The 19,180-nt window shown below is 39.5% G+C and overlaps 1 protein-coding gene across 10 annotated transcripts in view; it reads right to left on the bottom strand.

The window, feature by feature from the left end:
• Positions 1-19,180, bottom strand: part of USP40 (ubiquitin specific peptidase 40) — an 89,004-nt gene that overhangs the window by 62,622 nt on the left and 7,202 nt on the right. For 9 of the 10 annotated variants that reach the window (XR_008422482.1, XR_008422483.1, XM_053903522.1 and 6 more), the window contains 6 exons: positions 17,240-17,404; positions 15,450-15,596; positions 13,276-13,419; positions 11,781-11,909; positions 5,047-5,130; positions 3,497-3,604 (listed from right to left, as the gene is read on the bottom strand). Coding sequence is in view for 8 of the 10 variants with exons in the window: in XM_053903522.1 (XP_053759497.1) it covers positions 3,497-3,604; positions 5,047-5,130; positions 11,781-11,909; positions 13,276-13,419; positions 15,450-15,596; positions 17,240-17,404 (777 nt within the window). In the remaining 2 variants the exon portion in view is untranslated. The remainder of the gene's footprint in view (positions 1-3,496; positions 3,605-5,046; positions 5,131-11,780; positions 11,910-13,275; positions 13,420-15,449; positions 15,597-17,239; positions 17,405-19,180) is intronic. The other variant, XM_053903542.1, reaches the window with a different exon arrangement.

The following is a 19,180-nucleotide window of genomic DNA, read 5'->3' as shown; positions in this document are numbered from 1 at the left end:
TCCTTACCATGCATATTTTTAGACCACAACACTATGAAACTTGAGGTCAACCATAAGAAAAAATTGGGGAAGCCCTCAAATACATGCAGGTTAAAGAACATCTTACTAAAGAATGAATGGATTAATCAGGAAATTAAAGAAGAAATTAAAAAAATAAATGGAAGCAAATGAAAATGAAAACATGACAGTCCAAAACCTTTGGGATGCAGCAAAGGTGGTCATAAGAAGTATTATATATTGTAATACAGGCCCTTCCTCAAGAAGCAAAAGTCTCAAATACACAACCTAACCTTACACCTAAAAGAACTGGAAAAAGAACAGCAAGTAAAGATGAGAGCAGAGACAAATGATACAGAAACCAAAAAACCAGCAGAACAAACTGATCAATGAAACTAGGAGCTGGTACTTTGAAAGAATTAAAAAAACTGATAACCCCCCTAGCCAAATTTATCAAAAATAAAAGAGGACCCAAACAAATAAAATCACAAATGAAAGAGAACACAACCAACACCACGGAAACACAATTATAAAAGAATATTATAAGCAATTACATGCCAACAAATTTGACAATCTAGAAGAAATGGATAAATTCCTAGAAACATATAAATGACCAAAACTGAAACAGGAAGAAATAGAAAATTTGAATAGACTCATAACCAGCAAAGAAACTGAATCAGAAATACAAGATCTCCCAAAAAACAAGAGTCCAGGGCCAGATGGCTTCCCAGGGAAATTCTACCCAATATTTAAAGAAGAATTAATATTTACTATTCTGAAACTGTTCCAAAAAATAGAAATGGAAGGAAAACTTCAAACTCCTTCTATAAGGCTAGCATTACCTTCATTCCAAAACCAGACAAAGACCCCACTAAAAAGGAGAATTACAGACCAATTCCCTGATGAACATGGATGCAAAAATTCTCAACAAGATCCTAACAAATCCAACAGTACATTAAAAGGATTATCCACCACAATCAAGTGAGATTTATTCCCGGGCTGCAGGGGTGGTTCAGTGTCTGCAAATCAATTAACGTGATACACACCTTAATAAAAGAGAGGATAAGAACCACATGATCCTCTCGATAAATGCAGAAAAATCATCTGACAAAATATAGCATCCATTCTTGATAAAAACCCTCAAGAAAACTGGGACAGAAGGAACATACCTCAACATCATAAAAGGCCATATACAACAGACCCGTATCATCCTCAATGGGGAAAAACTGAGAGCTTTTCCCCTAAGTTCAGGAACACAACAGGACGTCCACTCTCACCATTGTTGTTCAACATAGCACTGGAAGTCCTAGCCTCAGCAATCAGACAACAAAAAGAAATAAAAGGCATCCAAATTGTCAAGGAAGAAGTCAAACTTTCACTCTTCACAGATGACAGGATACTCTATGTGGAAAACCTGAAAGACTTCACCAAGAACTTCACTGCTAGAACTAATTCAGCAAGGTTGCAAGGATATAAAATCAATGTACAGAAATCTGTTGCATTTCTATACACCAATAATGAAGCAGCAGCAGGAGAAATCAAGGAATCAATCCCATTTACAACTGCACCAAAAACCATAAGATACCTAGGAATAAACCTAACCAAAGAGGTAGAAGATATGTACTCTGAAAAGTTTACAACACTTATGAAAGAAATTGAAGACACAAAGAAATGGAAAAACATCCCGTGCTCATGGACTGGAAGAACAAATATTGTTAAAATGTTGATAGCACCCAAAGCAATCTACACCTTCAACCCAATCCCGATCAAAATAGAACCAGCATTCTTCTCAGAGCTAGAACACACAATCCTAAAATTTGTATGGTACCACAAAAGATCCCGAATAGCCAAAGTAATGTTGAAAAAGAAAACGAAAGCTGGAGGCATCACAATTCTGGACTTCAAACTGTATTACAAAGATGTAATCATCAAGACACAATGGTATTGGCACAAAAACAGACACACAGACCAATGGAACAGAAAAGGGAACCCAGAAATGGACCCACAACTATGTTGTCAGCTAATCTTTGATAAAGTGGGAAAGAATATCTAATGGAAAAAAGTCTCTTCAACAAACAGCGTTGGGAAAACTGGACAGCGACATGCAGAAGAATGAAACTGGACCACTTCTTACACAATACACAAAAAATAAACTCAAAATGGATGAAAGACCTAAACGTGAGAGGAGGAAACCATCAAAATCCTAGAGGAGAACACAGGCAGCAACCTCTTTGACCCTGGCTATAGCAACTTTTAACTAGACACATCTCTGGGGGCAAGGGAAACAAATGCAAAAATGAGCTCTTGGGACTTCATCAAGATAAAAAGCCTCTGCACAGCAAAGGAAATAATCAACAAAACTAAAAGGCAATCCACAGAATGGGAGAAGATATTTGCAAATCTGATAAAGGGTTAGTATCCAAAACCTATAAAGAAATTACCAAACTCAACACCCCCAAAACAAATAATTCAGTTAAGAAATGGGCAGAAGACATGAATAGACATTTCTCCAAAGAAGACCTACAAATGGCGAACAGACACATGAAAAATGCTCAACATCACTCATCATCAGGGAAACACAAATCAAAATCACAATGAGATACTACCTCACACCTGTCAGAATGACTAAAATTAACAACTCAGGAGACAACAGACATCGGCAAGGATGCAGAGAAAGGGGAACCCTCCTACACTGTCAGTGGGAATGCAAACTGGTGCAGCCACTCTAGAAAACAGTATGGAGGTTCCTCAAAAAATTACAAATAGAACTAACCTATGACCCAGCAATTGCATTACTAGGTATTTACCCAAAGGATAAGAAAAATACTGAATCAAAGGGGCACGTGCACCCCAATGTTTATAGCACTACTATCAACAAAAGCCAAACTGCAGAAAGAGCCCAAATGTCCACTGACTGATCAATGGATAAAAAAGATGTGGTGTAAACACAAACACACACACACACACACAGAGGAATACTACTGAGCCATCAAAAATAATGAAATCTTGTCATTTGCAACGACGTGGATGGAACTGAAGTATATTAGGCTAAGTGAAATAAGTCAGTCAGAGAAAGACAAATATTGTATGATTTCACTCATACGTGGAATTTAAGAAAACAAAACAGATGAACACAGGGAAAGGGAAGGAAAAATAAAATAAGATGAAAACAAGAAAGAGGCAAACCATGAGAATCTTACCTACAGAAAACAAACTGAGGGTTGCTGGAGGGGGTGTTGTGTGGGGGATGGGCTAAATGGGTGACGGGCATTAAGGAGGGCACTTGTGATGATGCTGTTGTATTACAAGCCCTTCTTTTTCTGCTTACTTCTTGATTCTATAAATTATTTGATTTGATAACTTAATAAGTAACTTAACTGAATTTTAACCATTAAATAAAAAAAGTGATTTTATTTTCACCTAATTCAAATTTCCTTTGCAAAGCGATCATAATAAAATTTCCCGGGATGGGACCTCCTATACAGATGTCATGTATTACCTTTCGCAGTGGTCCATACTGTTTTCTGTACTTCTTGTTCCAAGATATTCCTATCTTTTTCAAGAGTTTCTGGCCCAGCTGATCAACAGGAATCAGATTACTCTCCTCCTTGTGAAAGAAACACAAGATCATTTAGGTAAATTTGATGAGATGTAAATGTAACATTTACAAGTTCAAAGGGGCCAATAGGATTATATCTAATTAAATGTGCCTATGACAGCTGAACATGGAAGTGGATTAACCATAACTACTTTAAAATAAAAAAAGTTTTTTACAAGTAGATTAAGCCTCAGTTTAGAAAACCTGAATTGCGCTTTCCTGTGCCAAAGTTCAAACATTTAAGGAGCCAATATCCAAAGAGTATTCTGAGGTTTGGTAAATTCCTGATATTTTATGGGATGTTTATAAGAGATATTTAAGCGCAAAAAAGGATTATCAATATCTTTTCTGAATGTTTCCAGATATAAACCAGTTCTAAAAGGGAATAGGAAGTGACTGTTTGGGGCTGAAATGTACCCCCTCCCCACCCCCACATTCATACATTGACTCCTGAACCTTCAAGATTTCAACTATGACTATATTTGGACAGGACCTTTAAAGAAGTGATTAAGTTAAAAATGAGGTCATTAGGGTGCGTCCTAGTCCAATCTGACTGGTGTCCTTATAAGAAGAAGAAATAATGGACACACAGAGACACTGGGGATGCACATGCACAGAGGAAAGGCCATGTGAAGACACAGCGAGAAGGCAGCCATCTGCAAGCCAAGAAGAGAGGCCTCGGGAGGAAACAAACCTGCCGGCACCTTGATCTTGGACTTCCAGCCTCCAGAGCTGTGAGAAAATAAATTTCTGTTGTTTAAGCCACCCAATCTGTGGTATTCTGTTACGGCAACTCTAGCAAACTAATACAGTGGCCACAGACCAATGCAGTTAAAGGACTCAGACTAGGTCCGTGGTAAAGAATTAAGAAAAATTGTTCACAGGAATGAATAAATACGTAAAAGGAGACCTACCACCTTTACAACACAGCACTAAGCAAACGTTAAAAGTCACAGACTTGAGGTATTATCAGCGTATCAGTATTAGGAATGAAAAAGAGGACATAACTTCAGGTATTACAGGCATTAGGAAGGGTAACGTGGGAAAATAGCAAATTCCAAAACAATATGTAAAGTGAATCCCAATTCCATTCAAAAGGACAGTAGTACCAAAAAACCCCATAACCCAATCCCAACATATATATATGCATAAACACAGAGAAAAAGCAGAATGTAAAAAATATACATCAAAGTATTAACAATAACTGGATATTTGATTTATATTTTTATTATCTTGATATATTTCCTAGTATTTTTTCTCTCAAATTTTCTACCACAAATATGAATTTTTTTATAACCAGAAAGTCTCCAATAAAAAAATTATAAAAATAGACACAGAGAATGTCCCAAAGGAAAAAGACTGTCAACAGTACCAGAATCAGTTCTATCAATGAAATTTCATGTATCTATGTGCATGTCTGTAATATACACACACGAAAATATAAACTCTACCTGTAGTAAGATTGCTTTTAGAATTATCAATGGATCATCGTCAATCTCCTCTTTATTCTGGAGATCTGGTTTACTTTTTTCCTCCTAGAAAGGAAAACAATAAAAAGGTTTCTATCATTACTCCCTTAAAAGGTAACTAACAAAAGAGAAATGTTTGTGCCACGGAAGTTTCAAGAGGGAGAAGGGATAGTAACAGCATCGTAATAACTTATATATACTTTGGAATCAGGCAGACCTGGCTCTGAATTCCAGTTTTGGTTGAATAATCCTGAATAAGCTACTTAATCTCTGCAGATCATTATCTGCAAATGGAATTATGAGATAAGCCTCCAGCACAACACACGCTCGGCAGGTTCTGACATTCTCCCAGTAAGCACCACCCCAGCTGCACCCTACAAATCTTGACAGGTTGTGTGTGAATCACTAGCAAGCTCAGCTTCAGGCTCCCTTCTATTTCCCAGTCGTCTTAAGTTTTCACCCCATTCTATGAAGTTATTTGGGAACATATCAAAATAAGGTATTTTTTTTGATTGAATTTTTGGTACATGCCATCTTGCAAAAGCATTTTGATTTGACTTAAAACCATAAATACAAATAGACCTAAACAATTAACACAAGACCAAAATACAGAAAGAGTAAAACAATATGGTACATTAAGTATAATCATCTTTACCAATTACTAAAAATGCTGGATAAAGTAAACTCAACAATAAAAAGCAAAGGCATCTTTTTAAAACACACACTGAATTAGCAAGAGAGTATCAGGGAAATCCTGAGGGAAAAAGTGAAACGGGAATCCAGGGAGGAAATCCAGAGCTGAGGCCTCCAGCCGTCCAACCTGGCCGATGCAGCTTCCACTTTGATGCTCATACAGGACATGGTTTGGGAGGCAAAGCCTCAAGACCTCCAAAAGTACGGAGTTGAATGACTGGTTTTCCAAACAACCAGTTTTGCAGTTCTCTGACACCATCTGGGTGTCCTACAATTCAGTCCAGTTCTGATACGAACTTCACTCAGTCCCACAGGACTGTCCCCACTTCAGACAACAGCCACAAACGGGGTCCTGCGCAGGGTCCAGGCCACCTGTGCTTTTGCCTGGCTGATTACAAATTCTAGGGTTCCTACAACCCCCACTTCACGTTTGAGAATTTCCTGGAACAGCTCACAGAACTCAGGAACTTGTACACCCTGTGGACAGGGTGAGGTCGGGAAGGGTCCTGAGTACAGCAGGAACCTCTGTCCCTGTAGAGTCGGGGTGGGCACCCTCCCTGCACATGGATGTGTTCACCAGCCCACAAGCTCCCTTAGTCTCCTTGCTTCAGAATTTTAATCAAAGTTTCAGTATGCAGGCATTACCGATGGACTGAATTCAATCACCAGCCCCTCCCCGGGTCAGGGACTGGGGCTAAAAACACCAACCCTCTAAGCATGTGGTTGGTTCTGCTGCTGATCAGCCCTCATTTCGAAGGTATCTAGGTTCCCACCAAGAGTCACCCCATTAGCATGAACTCGGGTATGGTTGAAAGGGGTTCGTTATGAATAACAAAAGACAAGCCTATCACTCAGGAAATTTCAAGCTCTATTCCAGGAACCTGGGGCAAAGACAGAATATAAATATGTATTTTTTAATTATACCACATAGACAGACTTCAGCAAAATGCTAGAAACCTGAAAAGAGCCACCCTCTCAGTATAAACATGGCCTAGACAAATCCACCCCACAATAAAAAACAATGAGAAACTTGCTTTTACTTTGATACTAGATGAAGGCAGAAAAACACCTCCTCTAAATTTATAATCACAAGTCCCCGCTTGGGTTTGTGGCCCACATGGTATGGCTCCAAAACCACTAGGTCAAAGTTAAGGGTTGGAAGGGACCCTAGGCATGTGGTAGAGACAAAAACTTATCTTTCTCAGAGGAAGGCACTTTCAACCTAGCCCATGAATTACTCCAGTAAATCATGTTCTTAAAAAAACCACCAATCAAGCAAGACTACAGTCTAAAATAACAAAATCCCAAGGAAATAGAAGCAGTAGATATCCAAGCAGACCTACAAAGTCTTCAGATACTGCAATTATCAGAATAATAAAATAATATGTTTAAAGACATGACTAAAGAATAAGAGGTTTAAAAATGGTAGAAGAGGAAAGGCAGGCCAGCACTGCCCCTACGTGTCTCGCTGGTGTGGGTAACCGACAGGCTAGGCCCAGTCCTCCTCCACTCTGCCAGTGTCCAACCTTGGCCTTGTCCGGACAGTAGGAACTAGCTCTGGGCTGCCTACTGGGAGTTGTTGTGAAGGCTTCTCTGACCCCTTTCTTCAAATGTGCAAGGTAATATTCAAAGTGATGTCAACAACCATCAATGAAGCAAAAGGTCTCTCCGGAAGCAAAAAGCAGGGGCACCTGGGTGGCTCAGTCGGTTAAGCATTTGACTTTTGATTTTAGCTCAGGTCATTATCTCACGGTTTGTGGGTTTGAGTCCTATGTTGGGCTCAGTGCTACCAGCACAGAGCCTGCTTAGGATTCTGTCTCTAACCTTCCCCTCCTCTCTCTCAAAATAAACAGGGGGGAAAAAAAAAGGAAGCAGAAAGCAAAGATCAGGCTCCTTTTTACAACCAGATCTAGAGTCACATTTTGCAGTGAATGGCCTCCATACTAGAAGAAAAGGGATCATCTTCTAGATACACTAAGGAGACTAAAATGTTGCCTTTATACACTATACTATATTATATCATATAATACATAATTATTGTTTTTTAAAGTAAACTCTACCCCCAACGTGGGGCTTGAACTTACAACCTTAAGATCAAGAGTCCCATGCTCTACCAACTGAGCCAGGCAGGCACCCCTGGAAAGCTGACTTTAAACTCAGGAAAATTATGTCAGATTGGTCATGAAAGTTATTCCTTTGCAGACAGCAGCTACTAAAGAACTCCATGAACGCAGGGAACGGCTCCTTGAAAGGAAGAAGAAATTGCCAAACTATAAGCAGAAAGAACATGTAGCTATGATTAGAATATTTGGAATCCTATGTCTCTAGGCACAAGCAGTCTCTCAGCATAATGGCAATACAAAGATAAGCAGTGTGCAGATGTACGTATTGAGGTTGAAATTTTTAAAGCATTAATCATTATTTGAACATCACAAAGCTCTGGATGAAAAAACTAGTGATTCTGAAAGAACAAAGGAAAAAATTTAACAAACGGGATGCTTCATAGAAGGCATGAATAGTAAAATATACCAAGCACAAAGGGAAGCATTCTGATTGTTCTTTAAGCCCCAAGAAAGACCTTGCTAAAGTAACAAAGCGTCAAGCATAGAGAGGCAGTGCAGAGAGCAAAACCAAACGAAAGAATGCCTGTCTCTCTTCCCCAGTCACATAACAGAACCAGGAGAAGAGCCCAATGATGCTAGAAAAGAGCTAATTAACTCTGAGGAAATGAACACAAAAGGGCAGGGATATCCAAGGAAGCACAACCCAAAACGAAGACACGGAAGACAGAATCGATGCTTGAGACGCACTACCGCAGCACTGCAGGGGTCCACCTGTGTGTGTGACCTCCACGATAAACTTGAAAATGAAACTGCAGAAGAACAAAGACTGATGATAAATCTCATCAACTATAAAAATGCCGGAAATCAGACAGCGGCTGAAGAAAATCTGCGGTGGGTATTGAGGGGAGCGGAGACACGCTCCCTGCCCTGGCATCTGACCGGTGCAGAAAGTGGGAGTGCTCTCTCGGACTGAAGAGACAGGGCAACACTGGAAAACAAGGTTACACAGACGAGGGCGGAGCTGGAAAAAAGAAGTCAAGACCACGGCGGGCAAGGCAAAGAGAAAAAAAATAAATGAACAACCCGGTATTTATTGGATCTGTCCTCAAGCTTGTATCAGAAACTAAGAAAAACCTTCAACATCATCTTTTAGAGAGAAGGGAACTGAGCTAATTTAATCGTCTGAAAAGGGTGGGGGGAGAACGGCTGCTTAGAGAACCAGAGGTCTCTGCTACGGGACCCCGGACACTAAAGACAGCAGCATGAAGAAAGGTAGTGTGATAAGAATCGGCGCGAACTAAGTACGGACACACTGAGGGCTGAATTAGAGCAGATGAGGGCAGATGTGCCCCACACCTAACGTCTTGGCAAACGTGGCACAAGCACCCGAGAGTGATGCTTCCGTGGCGCTCTCGGCCCAGAACGAAATGGAAGGTAACGGACCGGAAAGGGGGACACAAACCAGTCCTTCTCCAAACATGTCTGCAATATAAGAGGCGTTTAGCGAGATGGTTGGTTGTAAAAATCAATAAACTAATGGTAATTGCATTTCGTATGCTAGCCACAAATAGTCCAAGAAATACAAAGTACGGCCACAGCCCCACAGAACATCTTCTTGGTGGAACAGTGTGACTTTTTAAACATCCAAATGCTTTTTAATATCCAAGTACAACTGACAGAGCATCAGAAATGCAGACAGGTGCTCTGGAAAGCAAACACCAACAGGTAGAACGTGCATCTGCAACACTGCTGGCACCAAGAGAAGCGATACCACTGCGTGTGGCCAACTATTCACGAACAACCCCAATTGTCTGATCGTCAGGAAGCTGTCATAAGCATCCTATTCCTACCATGATGGCTTGTAACTTACATACTGACATTTCACTGTGTTCTAGTTACACGTTAGAAAGCTGGCCAAGAGGCTGGGGTTGGTGTGTTACACCTTACTTTTCCCACTGCAATTAATTGGAACTAAGACTTCAGTTAGTGCTTTCCTTCAGAACATCTTAAGAAAATTACAAAGCTTTTTTGTAAGAAGCTCTAAAATATGAAAAGATCTATCTGGTTTACATATCTAGATTCAAAACTCTACTACTTCTGAGAAGGTGCGTACATGTGTGAGAATACTGACAAGCTGGTTCTAGGAATGTCTGCAGAAGAGTAAAAGGCCAAAACAGTAACAATACTCCTGAAGAATAACAACATACAGGGAGACTTGCCTGGATCACGACTTAATGATAATGCTACAGAAATTAACAACGTGGTATCTGCCTACCAACAGAAAAAAGAACAATGAACACAATAGATGCCCAAATGGACTCATACGCAAATAGCTGACAGAACAAAACTGGCACTGGGGATTGGTGGGGAAAGAATGGATTATTCAATAAATGGGAACGGGCAACCAGATACCTAAATGGGGGGAAAAGTCACACACCATTCACAGGAAACCATTCTGGGAAGACTGAGAAGTTTTAAGTTTTTTAATGTTTATTTTTGAGAGAGAGAGAGAGAGAGAGAGAGAGTGAGTGAGCGGGGAGGGGCAGAGAGAGAGGGAGACACAGAATCCAAAGCAGGCTCCAGGCTCTGAGCTGTCAGCACAGAGCCTGACGTGGGGCTCGAACTCACGAACTGTGAGATCATGAACTCAGCCGAAGTCGATGCTTAAGTGACTGAGCCACCCAAGTGCCGCAAGACTGAGAAGTTTTAAATATATAAGGCAAAACTATAAAACTTTTAGAAGACAATACAAGAAGAAAATCTTTATCATCTTTGGTCGGTGCCATGAAAGACAGAAAAGCCGAGGAACAGTTACCAATTAAAGGAGACTTAAGAGATGTGCTAAGTATAACGTGGGACCTGCACTTGACGCTAGAGTGGGAAGAAATGCTGTAAAGGATCCGGAAGAGACAACTGGTAGAATCTGAATATAAACTCTTTATTAGAGAGTAGAAATGTTTCAATGTTAAAGTTTCTGATTGTGATCTATGCTTGTGTAAGGGAACATCCTTGTTCTCAGGAGATAAATACTCAAGTGTTTAGGAGTAAAGGGGCCTAATGTCTTCAGCTTAATTTCAAATGGTTCAGCACTCCTAAGATGTTAGCTGTGTGTTTGCACAAATTTGGCAAATTGCTCTTGTTTTTAAAATGTTTGTTTATTTTTGAAAAAGAGGGAGAGAGAAAAGGCCAGCTGGGGAGCGGCGGGGAGGGAGGAAAGGCAGAGAGAGAGAGGGAGACAGAGAATCCCCAGCAAGTTCCAGTCAGCGCAGACCCCGACACATGGCTTGATCTCACGAACTGCGAGATCGTGTCCTGAGCTGAAATCAGGAGTCAGAAGGTTAACCGACTGAGCCACCCAAGTGCTCCATTGTTGTTGTTTTTTAAAGTTTAAGTAATTTCTTTCTTTCTTTTAATTAGTTTTCTTTATTTCTGAGAGGCAGAGAGAGACAGAGCACGAGTGAGGGAGGGGCAGAGAGAGAGGGAGACACAGAATTTGAAGCAGGATCCAGGCTCTAAGCTGTCAGCACAGAGCCTGATGTGGGGCTCGAACTCAGAAACTGTGAGATCATGACCTGAGCTGAAGTCAGACGCTCAACCGACTGAGCCACCCAGGCGCCCCTCTTTAAGTAATTTCTACCCTCAACGTGGGGATCTTGAGATCAAGAGCCACGTGTGCTTCCTACTGAGCCAGTCGGGTGTCCCAAATTTGGTGAATTGTTAACAACTAAAGAATCCAGGTGAAGAGTATATAGAAAGTGTTTGTACTAGGCTGGTTTTTCTTCTGTATGAAACGTTTTAGAAATAAAAATTTAAAACTTCTAACTATTAACTTTGCTTCCCTATAAAAATTTTCTAGGGTAGATACATATAATAAATGGCAAAAGGTCATATTCACCAAAACAGTAAGACCAAAAAAGGGAAAAAGTGCAAAGATACTTCTAAACTAATCTCTATGCTTACTTGAAATTGCCAGTTTCCCAAATGATCGACATCTTTAATATACACGTGATAATGTCCTCCATAGCAACCACCTTGGTGGATAATAACCGAAAAGAGGTCATAAACATACTCCAAGTCATCCAATTCACTCTATAAGAGAAAAGAGCATAAACATTGATAGTTTACTTGAAAGGTGCCAATTATCTGAGAAACTTATTTACTTGGAAAGTAGTATTTCTGGTTCAGGCAAAAGATGAGAGATACAAATAGATGCAAAGTGATAATTTTTTTCATTAATATAGAAATCGAAAAGTAAAATTATGGTCAATTTCCTAGCTAAGTGCTCAATGTTTTACCTATTTCACTTCTGTTATTTCAAAGCATGTTAAAATAATGGGACAAACTACTGTTTTAAAAAGGGCCTAAAGTTTTTCTATAGGAGACAGTGGCTGTTAACTAAACCTGTGGTGGCCATCATTTCACAATATACGTAAATCAAAACTTATCATGCTATACACCTTCAACTTACAGAGTGATGTCTATCAATTATTTCTCAGTAAAACTGGAAAATAAAAAAAAAGAATTAACTCAATTATCCTGTTTTATTCAGGCAGTAAATGGAGGGGGACAAGTATATTAACTTATGCTGGAAAAACTGTTCATTCCGTATGTCCCAATAAAATAAAACCCAAAAAGCTCAGAAATTAGGCTTGAAGTAGAGGAAGGCCCATCTGAATTTAAGAATAAATGAAATATTACTTTTATACATAGAAATTCAGTAGTTAATAAATGTCCTGGTCTTAATGAACATATAATGATTTGTAAATAAGAAACACAGCAGTCTCGTGGCTCTGATGTTGGCATGTATAGTGATTATATAGACAATAGTTTAAAATGGCTTATAAAGTAGGTTGCTTGTAATAATTTGTTTTTAAATTATGTGTCTCAAGGATTATCAACTCTAGCGAAGTTCCCATTACCTGTTCACTTTCTACATGTGTAATTCATTACTGCATCTCATGTAAACTAAATCCAAATAGCAAAGTACTAATTAATGGTAATCTCTCCTAACGTAGGGTCATTTCTAATTTCGTTCTTAAATTTTCCTTTCAAAGATCTTCCAAGGAGAGTTTAATAAAAAGAACTGAGAACAAACCATACTTCAGAAATTCAAAAGGACTGTAATAAACCAGTGGTTCTCAGCTGGGACTGATTTTACCAACCCTCTCCCTCCAGGCGACATGGACATTTGGCAAGGTCTGAAGACATTTTTGTCACTACTAGGGGTGGGGTGGGAGGGTGGGATGCTACTGTCATCTAGTGGGTAGAGGCCAGGGATGCGGCTTAAAATCCTACAATGCATAGGACATAGACCTCACAACAAAGAATGACCCAACTCAAAATGTTAACAGAGCCAGGTTGAAAGATTCTGCAGTAAGTCAACTGAAAACCAGGCCGATAAAGATTAAATCCTGACAGGGTAAAAGAAAAAATTTCAAAATAAAAGAGTTCAAACCTGTTCACAAAAAGGCTTGAGATTGATCCGGAGAGGGAACGTGTAACAGCTAGTTTCCTTGTATCGTTCGTGCTTCACAAAATCAAAATTAAATCTTAACAATGAAACAGTAAGAAAGGGAGGCAGCTTACGTAATTTGGCCGACTGTTAAAAGAAAAATTTTTACAGTTTTTTAAAAAGCAGAGTTATAGAAAAGAATATGTAAGATATCTTAAGATCTGAAAAGGCAACCCATGATGCAGTTTTAAGAGAAATAATGTCCTTAAATCACATAAATTCATCACCTTGGATTCAATTCAGCTGACGTGAACTCATCTATTTCATGGGACCAAAGGTGATTTATCACTTACTTATGTTTACAACTAAAAAGTTACAACCCGAGTTCATGTTTTTAGCGCGGATATCCCAAAATCAAAGCTGTCCAACAAACATGTTGTAACTGGTGCTCCCCACTCTAACAGTGCTCCCTCCCTGCATGAGCCCTGGCGTTTCACCTTCCTCCTTTGCCCAGGACAAAGGACCCAATGATTGGGGTTTTATAATGAATGCCCTTTAAAGCAGATAAAAAAAATATTTTTGTTTCCTTGTTTTAAGACAAAGCACTAAATGAAGCTGCTTTTTATTTAAAGTCATCAGCTTCCCCCCAGTGTCTTAGCTCTAATGGTATGCTGGCTAGGGGGTGGCAAAAAAACCTTCTCATCTGTTAAATCATCGTTAATGGTATTATCATCCTTACATACAAATATCTAACGTTCTTAAAAATATATTTAAGACAATTCCACAAATTGGGGGTTAAAAAAAAAGTTAAGTGAGAAAATGGCAACATGACATGGCAGATTTTCCAAGAAGTTTAAAAAAAAAAAATACACCTAAAAAACCCGAGTATCTCATCTACAACAAGGCTGAGAAAAGTGACTGTGCTCAGAATAAGGAAATCTACATTAATTTAGGTAGCACGACCAAACTGAAATTTAGGATGCAATTTAAAAAATATCAAGATCAAAAAATTTCCATTGAAAAAAAATTAAACCAATGACATACCACTGACATACAAGAACTGCTTTTGTTGAGCTCAGGGTTCTTGTTTTACTAATGTGCTAATTAAGTTCAACCAAAACAAAGAACGTGTTTATGTATCTTTCTGAGACCTTTCATCCTCTGAATTTTATATTTATTTTACTAGACTGTAGTTGTGATACCAAAGGTGAAATACCAAATAAATAAGCAAAACAATGAACCTCTCCGTGTGTCACCAAAAGGCAAAGGCTGGATGGAAATGCATACTAAAGAATGTCACATTCGCACTGGTTTCAAATCCTATTGTGAAAAGCTACAGGCGTGGAGTTTGTTTTTCGTTTTTCATTTGTTTTTTACATTCTCACCTACAACCTCCAGGAGCTAAATCAGTATTCTGTGTTATCGAAATCAGTCCTCATTTTGTTGGAAAATTTAGTAACTGTCAGCTCTAGGGATGGTGCTCTCTGTCACACAAAATACCTGCAAAGACCCATCTTCGGTGGTGGCTCCTGAAGCCAGTGCTCAGTAACCACTGACCGGGCAGCCGATGGCATCATCTGGCAGCAGTGGCTTAGTCACTAAGGCTTAGCCCTCCTGTCATCCCCACAGTGAGAAAGGAAGCACTCTGGCTGAGTATTTCCCTCCTCTGTGGGAGGAGGAAAGGGCTTATTCGATTTGCTAGAGTCAGGGAGGTGTTATCTGTCAATATCGTAAAATAACCACATGTGCAGGAAATGAGGCCGTCTGTTGTCACAGCAGGAGGCAAAGAAAGAAAAGCGCAATGAGCTTTTTGGCAGAAACAAAAACATACCGCCTTCTTCCTAGTGGTACTTTGCCAAAAGCAAGGATATGGGCAGTCTATTTAAAAAAAAAAAAAAAAAAAAGTGTTTTTAAGAAATGCTGAGGTACAGATATATTTTTCTTGGGAGGGAAAGAAGTTGTGAGAACTGTTGGGTTGAAAACTTAAAAAAATGCTTTACTGTAAAAAATTAAAATACAGATTTGTGGAATGGAAAGGTGTTTTCACTCCTCGGTTGCAATTAGGGGCTTCCTGTGTATCCTCCACACTTTCTCACGCAAGTTGGCTTCACTTGACAAACCTTGGTGCTGCCGAGTGCGGAGGGGGCGCCCAAGAGAAGGCAGGTGTCTGTCTTTACCTTGGCTGCTTTAACCAGCCTGTCACAAGTCCCACAGTGGTACAGGTTGTCATAGTCAAAAACTTCCTCTTCTACATACATGTTCCAGAGTGCATCTTCCAAACCTGATACGTTTTTGACTGCTACTGTGAGATCTAAGAAGTCTTCCTGAAACACACATGAATGTCATATTGAAAGAAAACAATCTCACAGTGGTTCACAAACACATCACCAACTCCTACATATGTTGGGAATAACAGATAACTTTTCCCTAAAACACTGGATGTAGTATGAGGGGACAGATGGCCTGATTGGATACTGTGAAATTCATCACACAATATTACCCTAAATCAAACTGTAATTTGGCCTAAAATATGTCACGAACTAGTCTGTAAGTTCCCGGCAGCTACAGTAAAACTTACTTTAGTTGGAAATAAGCCACTGAACACACATCTGGACTGAGAAGCGTATGTGTTCAGTGCTTACGAGTTCTGTCTCGTCTCTAGGCTAGAACGGCACAGGCAGGGCTGGACCCTCTAATGTAAACCCCGCTTCTTCATCTCTGCTAGGGCTGGTTTACAGGAGTTGTAAGAAAATTAATTATTTTGAGCCAGCATAAAAAGGTATTTTTCTGAAAAGAGGACAGTATTTTGCAAACAGCAGTCTGTCAAGTCTGCTGTAACTACATTTCAATTGCAACTTATAACTTCTAAACACGTGAAATCTGATCAATTTCAATCATACATAGTTCTGTGGGTGTAACAGCATTGCCCTAAGGGATTACAGGGACTGTAAAATAACTACTAACTAGCTCATGGTGGAAATCTAAAGGAACAGAAGCAACATTTATATGTAGTTTATAATATGTACCTAGGAAAAGTTGATGTCTATAACTTATTAGGTGCCTTCATGTACATTATGTCTTAAAATTATTTTGTGAATTATTACAGTGTAGTTAAGTCAATCATATGGTAATCCAAAGACACACAACGTCTTAATATTTCCAAATTAAGCTGACCAAATCCTCTATCAGCACAGGCAAAAAGGACCAAAAAGTTTTTCTTTTACCCCAACTCTTTCATTAAAAAAAAGGAAAAGAATATATACATATATCCAAAGAAGCAATTAATGCAACATTTAGAAAATGGCATTTAATATTTTACTCATACAGTCAAATACAGCAATTTTCTAGAACTCTTGCCATAATAAAAAGAGGCTATTAAGGGACAACTGTTCAGTGATGCAACTATGTGCTGGGTAAGATTTATAAAGCAAGCAGAGACATTATATTTACAGGAGCAAATTTCCAATATCTAATTTTCAAGTAGATTAAATGGACAACATAAGCTCACACATACAAATGAATTTTCTAAAGGATATTAATAAACTAAATCCAATATTTAATTATAGGTGTTTGTCAATGTAAACATTCTTTAGTATTCTCTATTTCTATCACTTCCTTAATTAACTTTTGTTACAATACTCCAACCAACCATGAAATTGGGTCTGCTCATGAGGCCACAGATCTCTACCTATAAACATTCCCCAAATCTATTTTCTAAAGATTAGAGTACTGAAGAAAAGATTAAAGCTACGTTTTAAGATATTTGCTTCTTTTAGTTTATATGAAGAAATCTGAATCATAAACTCAGGATTTAGGTGTAGGTGGAGTAAAAGAAAATAACTGATAAAGTTATTTCTAGTAACAAACGCTTTAATCCTCATGTGGCATTACAGATCACAGATTTAATTATGTGAATTATAATTTATGATATAACTTATTACTAAAACACTCTTGTATATATATTCACCTGCTTTTCACTGACATTCTTACATTCTTTACAAACAACCTGGTTAACAATGGTCCCGTGATACAGACGATTGATGAGGTCATGGCCGGAGGTCCCGACTAAAGAAGTTTCCAAAGCACTAAAGAGAATTCGATTCAGTTCTTGCACATCATGTTGCCTCATTTCCTATAAAACAGGTAACTTTTAAATGTGATTTTGTGCTTCAGGTTTTTAAAAACAGATTTTTAAAGTGGTATTAGTTACAAAACATAAGATTTATCTAGAAATCCAAAGTTAAGCCTTGATCAAATACAAGGATGACTGGGCTAAGCAAACGGAGAGCAGGTGAAGAGATCACCACTGTTTTTACTTTCACTACAAAATGAAAACATGAACAGGGGTGTTCAGTGTGTACATATAACTCAACTCACTTGAAAACTGGAAAGTGCTTTCATTCTTGTGGGAAACCACACACGGCCACACCACAGGAGAGGAGGGAGAACACAGCAGGCACAGAGCAGTGTATAAGAGCCGGCAGTGCATGCACAGCAAAATCTCCCTTACATCAGGGGATCCAAATTACCAGCATTTGAAAAGAACCAGAATTTACTGTTTGCACATGCAGACCGACTAACACAGCGCTGAGAAAAATTCTGAAGCAACTTGCTTCACTCCACCAGGGGTCATGCAGCTGTGTGTGAACACACCGAGCGCCTTAAGCACAACTGATAATCCAGAGCCAAGGGGACGCCAACACTCAGAAGTGGAGCAGAGGAGGAAGAGCCAGGGCCGGGGGAGAGTCACAGGAAGCAGCAGAAGCTGGTGCGTTAAGGGGGGGGCGCAGGCAGGGAGTGCTCTCGAGAGCCCGCTCAGAACAGAGAAGTGTCTCCTGGAACTTGGCCCGTGGATGTCATGAGTGACTTGGACAAGAAGGTAGAAAGGAGGTAGAGGGACAAATGAAAGATGCAGAAGTAGAGACCATGAGGGAGTGAAAAGAAGCTGATAAAGTGGATGAAAGCTGGAGCAAGAAGTGGGCTTCAGGATCTTTTTTCTTGATTTTTTGAGATACTAGAGCATGTAAATTTCTCCAGTATCACTGGCTCTGAAGGGACCGTGTGGAAGTGTGCAGGCTCTGTTTCTGAATAATTCTGAGGCTGCAAAAGGTGCCTCAGAGTCCCTCTCTACCAGTCCTAGAGGGTTTCCTGAGAGGTTTTATTTAGAAAGTAATAAATAATGTTTTCAGTGCTTTAAGAGTATGAAATCAGCAACTCAGTGGCAGCTCATGATCTAAAAGGAAAATCCATCAGCAGATGACTAGATTGAAACACAGCGTGGCATATCCCTCTTGTACAGTATTACTTGGCAATAAAAATGGATGAAGTGCTGATGTGAACAACACAAACGAAACCGGAGACATGCTTTAAGTGAAAGAAGCTAGTTACAAAGGATCACATATTGTATGACTCCCTTTCTGTGAAATGTCCAGAACAGGCAAATCCATAAGGGTAGAAAGTAGATGAGTGGTTGCCAGGGTCTGGGGGGAGAGTGTCTGCTAATGGGTATGGGGTTTCTTTTTGGGGTGGTGAAAACGTTCTAAAGCTGACCGCAGTGATGGTTGTACAAGTCTGTGAACATACTGAACAGCTGCTGACTCGTACCCTTATGAGTGAATTTTATGGCATGTGAATTACAGCTCAACGAAGTGGTCATTTTTAAATGTTTTTATAATAATTATTTTTTTAAGTTTATTCATTTATTTTGAGAGAGAGCAAGCATAAGCGGGAGAGGGCAGAGAGAGAGGGAGAGAAGTCCCAAGCAGGGTCTGCAACTGTCAGCGCAGAGCCCGATGTGGGGCTCAAACTCGCGAACTGAGAGATCATGACCTGAGCCAAAACCAAGAGTAGGACACTTAACTGACTGAGCCACCCGGGCGTCCCACAAAGCTGTCATTTTTAAAACAAG

The sequence above is a fragment of the Panthera pardus genome, unplaced genomic scaffold (genome assembly GCF_024362965.1).
Source record: "Panthera pardus isolate Hobbes unplaced genomic scaffold, ASM2436296v1 HiC_scaffold_10, whole genome shotgun sequence".
Lineage (NCBI taxonomy): Eukaryota > Metazoa > Chordata > Mammalia > Carnivora > Felidae > Panthera > Panthera pardus.
The sequence above is the reverse complement of the archived record's forward strand: the minus strand, read 5'-3'. Positions and strand labels throughout refer to the sequence as shown.